The sequence below is a fragment of the Crinia signifera genome, chromosome 7, assembly GCF_055691185.1.
Source record: "Crinia signifera chromosome 7, ASM5569118v1, whole genome shotgun sequence".
NCBI classification, from domain to species: domain Eukaryota; kingdom Metazoa; phylum Chordata; class Amphibia; order Anura; family Myobatrachidae; genus Crinia; species Crinia signifera.
Genome location: NC_139223.1, coordinates 163,797,079 through 163,808,149, shown reverse-complemented (window position 1 = coordinate 163,808,149; position 11,071 = coordinate 163,797,079). Strand labels below are relative to the sequence as shown.

General features: G+C 42.7%; 1 protein-coding gene across 2 annotated transcripts; it reads left to right on the top strand.

The window, feature by feature from the left end:
* Positions 1-8,887: 8,887 nt before the first annotated feature.
* On the top strand, positions 8,888-10,560 carry LOC146019598 (gamma-crystallin-3-like). 2 transcript variants are annotated; one of them, XM_083152098.1, is made up of 3 exons: positions 8,888-8,896; positions 9,894-10,136; positions 10,285-10,560. In XM_083152098.1, exons 1-3 carry the CDS (start codon positions 8,888-8,890, stop codon positions 10,558-10,560), a joined length of 528 nt encoding a protein of 175 aa, XP_083008224.1. The 2 variants fall into 2 exon arrangements, with proteins under 2 accessions (XP_083008224.1, XP_083008225.1); XM_083152099.1 differs by having other exon boundaries at positions 9,894-10,139; positions 10,291-10,560.
* The last annotated feature ends 511 nt before the right edge of the window (positions 10,561-11,071 follow it).

Sequence of the window (11,071 nt, the reverse complement as noted above, 5' to 3'; positions counted from 1 at the left end):
TTAAAATAGGAGTGTGGACAGCACCACACGCGTTATGCTGTATTAGGTCCCTCTCTGCGCCGTTTAGGTATGTTAGCGGTCGCAGGGGGATACTGAGACAGACGTGGCTTGAGGTGCCCTCTATAGTGGGCATACAGTTTCCCAGGAAGGGCAGTGTGACAGCGTGAAGCTGTCAGAGGTGGTCAGTGTGCCCCCGTGCTGTAGACCTAAGACGCCGGTCGTTGACAGCTAGCGGGGAGACCGTGTTTGCTCCGTCGGAGTGCAGCTATCAGCGTGCACTCCCTGTCCAGGGACAAGTGCCGCAGTGAAGGTGCCTTATGTCTGACAGTCCAACCCTGTGCCACTACCAGCTCGTGCTGCTGCTGGGGTGGTCTTAGGGTGACTGTAGGCGAGCGGCTGCTAGTACATTAGAGTCCTAAAAAGGTCATCCACCTGGGTCCGACATATACTTGGACAATTAACTTTAAGAACACTGTAACAGCCTAACCCACCAACCAGCAAAGCAATGATCCGTCTTACTACCAACATAACTACAACCTTCTCCCCTATACATAGCAAAATATGACCAACATGGTAAAACCCAAAGAAAAGATATATCCTAAACAACAAGAGGAGAAAGATCTCCCCAGATACGCAGATGTCGCCAAAGATACCTATGTCCCAGGATATTAGGGTTGGAACCACTGCAACACCAATGATCTTTTTCAACATTTATAAATTTCTTATAAATCATTCAGTTGACAGGAGATGTCGACACCCTAAGCCACACAATCCCTCTTCATCTGAGAATTCCCACTTACTCCCCTATATATGCTGATAGACAGAACAATAGGTCGATGACCTATCACCACCACTCACCCAACTCCTAGATATCACCTATCCCAACACACAGAGTGGCACTTTTATTTTCTTTCTTTTTATATGTGTGGTTTATTTTACGACACCCCCAGTTATCACTAGCCTCCCTTTATCTGTAACCAATTAATTATATATATAATCAAGATTACGCCAACCGATTTGTTCAGACACGTTGTCACCCAATTTATACGTTAGTCACCCATCACGGGCACACCTAAATGTCACCTACCACTTCATGATATTTCCAGAACATTGATCTCTCTCACTCTTAAACCACCTATCATTTATAGAGGCTGACACACGGAACAGCCATATACACATGATTCCCAACACGGGATTTCACGAATGTTGACACACCATCCCAACGACACAACACTATAACCCAAGGGATTAGTGCCCAATCGCACCCATAATAACAATCCATTGAGTTATACATCAACTCATCCACTTTCCTAGTCGACATGTGCCGCATGTTGACACACTGGTGCATCCTAGCCCAAAACACAATGCGAATTTACTTAAAGGAGAATAAATTAAATTAATCTTAACAGACATACTTGCATGGGACAACAATAACTACCCAATGGGATACCTATTTCAAAATGATAGTGTGCCACCACAGATACTGGTGATAAATACCATTGTCTAATCAAATAAGAAATAAATAAAATTGCTCCAATGACACACAGAGTTGTACCTACAAGGATCAACCTACTGAGTTAGGTCTCACCTTATCCACCTCTTTAGTCGACTTGTACCGCAGGTTGACACACTGGTGCATCTTAGCCCGAACACGAAATATGACATACGACATATAACATAGACACAAGTGAAAACAGTGTGTTTTAAAAAGCACGTGCGAAAAGCTGCTGCTGGGGTGTAACCCTAAGACCACCCCAGCAGCAGCACGAGCTGGTAGTGGCACAGGGTTGGACTGTCAGACATAAGGCACCTTCACTGCGGCACTTGTCCCTGGACAGGGAGTGCACGCTGATAGCTGCACTCCGACGGAGCAAACACGGTCTCCCCGCTAGCTGTCAACGACCGGCGTCTTAGGTCTACAGCACGGGGGCACACTGACCACCTCTGACAGCTTCACGCTGTCACACTGCCCTTCCTGGGAAACTGTATGCCCACTATAGAGGGCACCTCAAGCCACGTCTGTCTCAGTATCCCCCTGCGACCGCTAACATACCTAAACGGCGCAGAGAGGGACCTAATACAGCATAACGCGTGTGGTGCTGTCCACACTCCTATTTTAATCGATATATCAGTAATAATTTGAGAGGTGACCACTCACCCACACAACCCGTTCTGCAGCACTCACCATAGGTAGTGACTCCATACGGAATCCGTAAGTGACAACACCTAGCTACTGAGACCTCAATGTAGCACATTTGTATCCATTATAAGTTACCATAAGCTGTAAAAGACAGATATTCTGCTAATTGAGCTTTAGTTTGTTGCAAGCTAACAAGTGCATACTATCGCATCCAGGTAGCTGTCATTTAGGCTGCTTAGAAAAAAAGTACGCATTAAAACACAAAAAACTATTCTAAAATTGACACATATTATTCCTCGATTATTTTTGTAAAAACCTGAAGGAGAAAATATAAAGTGTCATTGAAATAATAATAAAAAATAGAGGGAATTGCTTCTGGAACTCGCACGTGCTTTTTAAAACACACTGTTTTCACTTGTGTCTATGTTATATGTCGTATGTCATATTTCGTGTTCTTCTTTTTAAATAAAAATAATAAAAGGTATATTTTATGACTCCATTCTCTATAAATGGTGCACCACCATAAGACAACCCGTTTTCTTTCTTCCTATTAAAGTCTCAATTTAGTTGTCGGTGGTAGCACACCCCTAGATATATCTTAAACCAATATTGTTTACTAGAGGGGGCCGTGTCTCATATCCACTCACAATCTATCTCCCCTCCTGTGCAACAGGTCAAACCAACCCTCAAAATACCTCAACATGGATAGTGGAGGTATGAACTATCCATGTTGGCATGGAGTTAAGTTACTTTTTTGGACATATTTCGTGGTGAGCGTACACCCGGAAGTAGCAGGGCGCCATGCTGGCGCCGTGAAACAACACAAGTACCCAACGTTCATGTACAGATAGAACATCCATTTTGGGAACATCCATTTTGTCAGATTATCAGTGATACATCCCAACAGCTTTCCCTCGCAACCCCTCCCCCCCCCCCCCCCCGACCACCACCACCACCTCCCTCCCACAACCTAACTAAGTCTTCCTGCAGTCTAGCTGAGCCTTCCTGGCAGCCCATTTACCCTCACAGCACCTAAAGATCCCAAAGCTTGACTACCCCCTGCTGCCTATCTCTACCCACAGACTAACTGAGCACAACCACAGCCTAATTGAGCCTTCTTGCAGCCGACCTTAGACCTCCCACAGCCTAAATTCCCCTGCGGCCTAACTTCCTGATGTTTGAGAACCTCCTCTGGTTCTCGATCTCATCCTGTAATTTTGCCCACTTCTACAGCAATACAATGTTTTAGACTTTGTAATATGTATATCCTTCATTAAAAATGGTATTACACATATATATTATCTTCTCTATTTTGGATATATACACAGAGTTTTATGGCTATTGGTATATCAACCTCTCAAAGGGCCCTAAAGATTTCACCTACATGCATTCACGGTATGTGATCTACAGTATTGCTGAGGTGGAGTAGAGGTGATGACCATCTCATAAATAGGGTGTATGGTACCGGTCACTATTGGAGCACCGGTGGAGGATACATCCTATGTGTATTTGATACTTACCTTTATCCAGTCACAGCTGTGCCCCTTTGTTCACCGACCACATATTCCAGTATATGCTCTCCACATTCATCAAGCCTCTAAGTTTCCTGTTTTAAGTGCCCTACACTGGCCCACCAAGGTCACATTTGGGAACACAGATTGCCCCGGTGCTGACATATCTTTTCATATGTCTACTGTAGCTTATTCATTTTGACATTTTGACCCTGTCAACCTTTTGATCCTTTCAACATATTTCTTGTCAACCTTTTGGGGTCTCCCTATGGACTGTCTATCTAGACACTGTCTATCTAATAAACACCCAGCTCGCCCACCCCAAACTATTCATCCCTATAGGATACTGCATCTTACAAATGGGACAGCGGGGCAGTGCCCAAAATGCGTATTGGAAAGGTTGGGTGGATGAACTTTCCTTGTATATTTTGGAATAAGAGAAAAAAGGACAGAAAAGGATTATCGGTACTCTTTACCTAGAAGGGCGCCCACAATTTTGATCTTGGACATCGTTAGTAAAAAATCGCGGCCATCGCGGGCATCGCATGCACTAAAAAATCGCATGCGATGCGACCGACGCAATGCCCGTGATTTCCCATAGGGAACAATGTTAAATGTCCCAATTGACCCGATTTTCCTGTTCAATGTCTCAATTGACCCGATTTTTCCATAGGAAACAATGTTAAATGGCCCAGAGAGGCCAAATAGGCACCCTGAAGTGTGAAATGGCCCCCACAATTGTTAACGCCACCCCACGATCAACGTCAACCCGAAGCGTCGCGAGCGCAGCAAGCCCGCGAGGGGCGGCGGTACGCGTCCTATGACCTTTTCATACCCCCACTATCCACGTCGGCGTGGAGTTGAGAATAGAAAGTGTGGCGAGCGTAGCGAGCCACCGAGCCCGAAGCGTGGCGAGCGCAGCGAGCCCCGCGTGGGGACGCGGACAGCTGTGAAACCCGCGAGGGGACGCGTATACCTTTGAAGGTGTCCGCGTCCCCTCGCGGGGCTCGCTGCACTCGCCGCGCTTCGGGCTCGGTGGCTCGCTGCGCTCGCCACACTTTCTATTCTCAACTCCACACCGACGTGGATAGTGGGGGTATGAAACGGTCGTAGGACGCGTACCGCTGCCCCTCGCGGGCTTGCTGCGCTCGCCACGCTTCGGGTTGACGTTGATCGTGGGGTGGCGTTAACAATTGTGGGGGCCATTTCACACTTCAGGGTGCCTATTTGGCCTCTGTGTGCCATTTAACATTGTTTCCTATGGAAAAATCGGGTCAATTGAGACATTGAACAGGAAAATCGGGCCAATTGGGACATTTAACATTGTTCCCATGGCCGCGATGGGCGCCCTTCTAGGTAAAGAGTACCGGATTATCTTTTTTGCTGGCGCACTTTAGAAAGAGAAATAAATAATACGTAAAATATACCTTTTATTATTATCTTTTTAAAACCGTTTAAATTAAATTTTAAACCACATATTAACATTTAATAAACATTGAACAATGAAATAAAATGAGAAGCACGTGCTGTGTGAATAACCGTGTTGCTTTAATAATTTTCCTAGACACTCCACAGTACCCCAGTTCAGTTGATGAGAATATCACAGATGCTGTCAAGCCAATCTATTACTGATGAATCCACTATTAATCTGATGGTATTCTGTGTGAATTTGTGCCGTGCTGCTCTATTTGCAGGTATACTGCTGTGGCAGCTATATAACTCTTGTTGTATCGTAAAAAAATGTAATGAGATCTCTTGCGTTCAACACAGTTTCTTTAGTGTGCTGCTCTATTTGCAGATAAACTGCTTTTGGCAGCTATGTGACTTGGGATGTCTATATTGACAGATATGACACTTGTTAGGGCTCCCTTTAGATGCTGCTCTATTTGCGGATGAACTGCTTTGGCAGCTTGTTAGGGTTCCTTTTGGATGCTGCTCTATTTGCAGATGAACTGCTTTGGCAATTAATACATTTAGATAGGAAGTCTTGTTGGCAGACAAGTGTCAATTGTTGGGTTCACAAGTGGGCTGCTATTAAATAAAACTGCTTATATAAAGCGCATATATTTTTGCTGCTCTATTTGCAGGTAAAGAACAATTCTGTAACCCAAGAGGCTTTTCACCTATGCCTTCCAACGAGGCTTTTGTAGCAAAAAAGTATCGGAAGAGCGATCCCCGGGGCACATATGTATGTATGTTACTGTTGGTCAATTAGTTGCTTTTACGCCCCAGCTATGTGTCCTCTGGGGATGATATAGTAAGTGTTTCTTACAATAGAAAAATGTATGGATCCTTGGTTTCTATTGGGAATTTTCTACAGCATACTTCTGTTAGGAAGATATGTCTGTATAAAAGACAGCATTGGATGTACTCTTATTTTTGCGCCTATATTGGACAGTGTGTCACAATTGTGGCAATTTGTTTTTGACTTGTTTAGTATCTTTTTATTGATTGATACTGCGTTACACTGGGGACTGATTTAAATGTCATTCGGTGACGTGTGGTGGGGTGAGGCAGGTGAGGCACAGCCTTTCCTGTCATACTAGCGCATATGCCTGTGTTTTGAATTGATAAAGTATGTCAAAAATACTAATAATTTATAAAAAAAAATCTTATTTTTATTCTTCAAATCATTTTTATAGTCAAAACGCTGGAGTAAAAAGTCTATGGCAGGTGAGGCAGTGCCTCACCTGGCTACCTTTTGTGCACATCTCATCAAAACTCAGTGAATCTCCAGCAGTACAAACTGCTGCCCTTGTGTATAATGCTGGTATGTACCCCATGGCTCATATATTGTGTGCATATCTGGCTCTGTTACTTGACAGGGACTCTTGAGCCATTTACCTCACCGCACGTCCATGGTATAGGGTATAATTCCCTTTGTTGTGCAGGTTTTTTTAATTATTAATTTCTTGTTTTACTTTAAGGATGCGTGAGGTGAATGCAAAATCTGTCACCAAAATTGATGGTAACACTCAACAATGCCTAAATGTATGCTGTATCGCATAAACTCATTTGTATCGGTGTTCCTATTAAACTGCCGATCATAGTTATTACACTGCACACGGCTTGGAGCAACTTTTGCTTGTGTGCGGGGTGATCTTGTAGAACTGTGTCCCTCTGTGTAATTGTGTTTGCTTCAATATTTATTGGGGCAGTGTTAAGATTCCAAAGAGATCACGTTGCTTGTAATCTCTGGGATGCGCACTTAAGCAGTGATTTATCTCCGTATCACATGCGATGGGGCGCATACACACAAGGCGATAAACTGAGATTGTATTTCTCTTTATGAGTTTATTTTCTATACATCACTGGTTGTAAATTAAGAGGGTGACAGGTCCTCATGGCTGTCTTATGTATAAGGTAAATTGCCAGGAAATCAGGGAGCATACACATAGGGAAGTGGTTGAGTTTCATGTTATATCTTTACAACTTTTTTAAGCTTTTTAGGCTTTCCCAAACAGCGATTGGCACATCTGTATGATGCTGTGATTGCCACACTTTGCTGGATCACTGGTTAGTTTGAACTTCAAACGCTAGCAGTTGGCGTATATGTACAATCATTTAAGTGCCACACTTTTACTGTATCGCTAGTATATTTTGGAATAGCCTCTTGAAAATTCTAAGCCTGAATGTTTTTGTATGTCGATGGTAAGAACATTTAAAATAATTCTCTTCAATGTCTATCGTACTTAAATTGACAAAGTTACTGTAGCTACTATTATCATTATATATTTGTAATGATGCAGTGAGAGGAATCTAAGGTAACTTTATTTTTGTGTGTTTAAACATTGTTATCAGATTGATAAAAATGCAATTAGAAATTACCATTCCCATGGTAAGGAAACTGCACAGTGTGAAACTGATCCTACTGATGTGCATACAAAGGACTGTTTTCCACCATCTTTGAGTAAGTCGTTTTGTGGATGGCAAATAAAAAAAAATCCAGGGACTACTAATTAATACGATTTTCCACCATACAAATGTTGTATCAATGATTTGATTTTGAACAGAAATAGGAATGTGATGTCACAAAATGGCATTTGCACGGTGGGCCCATAGTTGGGAATGTTTTTGAAACTGGTTTTATCATTCATAATACTTCATATTTTTTAATATGATTCCTCAATGGTTATTTTGTGATGTACTTATGTTTTAGAAAGGGGAAAGCTGGTCATTGGCTCTTCTAAGCAAATTCCAGTATGGCCAATGGCATGATCCCTGTGTGTATAAAAAAACATTGATTATCGATACAGCTAGAGACAAGGGTTGTTCAGTAAGTAGAAACTTCTCATTATATCCCTGCCAGGGCTGGTAGACCGCCGCTTCCCCTCACGGCCATTACACTACGCATCATATCAGGCATACTGTCCCAACATCAGGCGTAGGATGGTGGGACTGGCAGAAGCATGATCCAATACAGAGGTGCGTCAGATTTCATCAGCAGCTGAAATTCACCACCAAGTTGTTGAGGTGCACATCACTAAATCATGTCACAAAAAAGTTTGGGTTCTGGTGCACAGCCTTTGTAATGGCAGGAAAGACATTCATGTTGAGAGGAAAACTGGCGAGACGAACAGAGAGTGCGCTACAGAGCGTGCGCCATGGCGTGATGTTATTACTTTACACCCCCAACAAATTGGTGATGACTTTCCGCTGCTAATACACCCTTTAGTTGTTTACATCTGATCACTCAATGCACCTTAGTGTTTGACCATGTTATCATCAATACCATAATCTTTAGGGTCAATGAGTTCTACCTGCTCTTGGCTGGTGAGAAATTAGAATAATGAGTTATACTCTTCCTTATACTACTCAGATAAAGGTTAATGCTGTATAGTTACTGGAAGTTTATTGGAGAGATGGTCCATGTGAAGATCACTCAGTCCCAAAGATAATGCCGACGCTCTGTTCATACAACCTGACAATGGAGGCCTCACATACACTGCAAAACCTGATGTATTGTTTTCTGATCAATGCTTTCGGAAAAATGAATGTGTCATGGAACCTACACAGACAATAGTCACACAGACAATAGTCACACACACACACACACACACACACACTCTCACACACACACACACACACACACACACAAAGACACAGCCACATCTTTTACATAAAGATAAAACAGCTCAACACTTTGCTTACAACACATTCAGCTCAGGTTGTATATAAGCCTCCCATTCCCCTGTCCCCAGTACACTGTGGGTTTGGACACATTTGAATCTACAACATGGGAAAGGTGAGTCTAATATAAACATTTTATTCAAATATAAAAAAAAAACTTTCATGTTCGATATAAGGACTAGAGGAAAGAGAATCCGTGTTTTGTACATGTTAACAAATATAAATAACCATAATATTATGAGAGATGATAGTGATGAGATTTTGAAAGAGAAAATTGAGCATAATATATATCTAACGCATACTTGCTTTCCCTCCCGGTAGTTGATGATTATGGGGTAGACCCCTTACATTTCCTAATGTAGCAGACAGGGTGGTGTGATAAATCCCAGCAATCATAGAGCTGTGGAAACTGTATTGGGATTAATTATGGTAATCTAGGGTTGGTTCTACCATCAGACAGCTTCATGCAGCTCCTTTGGAGATCAGGAATCTGGGGGCACCTCTGAGTCTAACCATCAGAAATGGCATGATAGGCTGGTTCAGCCACCAAAAGACCTCGTTGAGCAAATCCAGCTCTTAGAGGGGCATCTTTGAACATAATGCAAATGGCAGGTGTTGGACTTATAAGATGCCACCACCACCTGAGATTCTATAAAGTGGGTATTGGTGTGTCGATGGTGGTTGGAGCAGTAAGATGAAGTTTTGCCTAGGGTGCCAAAACCCTTGCAGCTGCATTGTGTTGGCGGTGAGGCCTAATTATGAGGCCATTTAGCTTTGCCACCAAAGTGGTCTGCCTAGGCCCCTCTCTCTGGACAGATAATGGATAGGAGACTAAAAAGTAATTATGTAAAAGATAAAGGGTAAGAGAGTATCTGATACAGTAAAGGTGCATATTAGCAGAAATGGCGACTAGCAGGGGGTGGTGTGAGCACAGGGAGGTGACCCCCCCCTCCTTCCCGGTGACAGCTGTTTTTTTTTATTGGTTTGTTTTTGTCATATAAAGTTTAAAGATGCAATATATAGAAGAATAAATAATTATGTATACACATCAGCATGTCTGTGGAATTTATTTTAGAAATTACTAAATGACACCACTGTATTTCTTCCCATAGATCATCTTCTACGAGGACAGGAACTTCCAGGGCCGCTCCTATGAGTGTAACTCAGAGTGCCCGGACATGTCCTCATACTTCAGACGCTGTAACTCCATCCGTGTGGAGAGTGGAAACTGGATTCTGTACGAGCACCCCAACTACAGGGGACACCAGTACTTCCTGCATAGAGGGGAGTACCCCGACTTCCAGCAGTGGTTGGGCTACAATGACTCCATTAAGTCCTGTCGTCTGAGCCCACAGGTAATAATAAATATTCAAATAAAATTAACAAATTGTGTTCCCTGAAATGTAGACTTCTCCATATAATGCTGAAAATAGAAGTGGATCTTTGCATATAATATGGAATGGTAGGAAAATATTGCAATTTGATGATACATTTTTTATCTAGCACCACGGCTCATTCAGAATCAGGATCTATGAGAAAGAAGACTTCCGAGGTCAGATGATGGAGTTCACAGAAGACTGTCCCAATGTCTATGAGAGGTTCCGCTACCAAGACATCCACTCTGCCAATGTACAAGACGGATACTGGATGTTCTATGAGGAGCCCAACTACCGGGGACGTCAGTACTACCTGAGATCAGGGGAGTTCCGGAGATACACCGATTGGGGAGCCACCAACCCCAGAATTGGTTCCTTCCGACGTGTCCACCATTTGTATTAAAGCAAGAGAAAAATAAATCAGTCAATTATCTTCATTCTGAATATCTCAGTTCTTATTTATGTGTTTTATTTAAATCTGTAAGTGTAATATCAGCCTAACTCTCCTCCCAAACTGGTGACTGCAGTGTGTCTATGTCTATGTGAGTGTAATCTTGTTTCCTTCATCTAGACTTTCCATTAGGACAGTTAACACATGTTAGCATCTATATATCCGCAATACCATTTTGCATGTAGCACCAGTAGGGTTCACATTGGGGTCTGTGATTGTATAACAAAAATGAAATGTTCATAAAATATTAAGTCTCGGTTTAAAATGAATGATTGACACTGTTAGGTCGATAGGGTGACACTGAATAGGGGGAGAGTCAATTTAACACTAAAAAAGGGGAACCCCACGTGGCACTGACTGGTGCTGCAGAAATACTATAAGGAACAATTCTTACAGTGGGTGCTTCATAAAGTATGTGCGTATTGTAATGACATATAAAGACGTGTCGCATGGATACAAACAT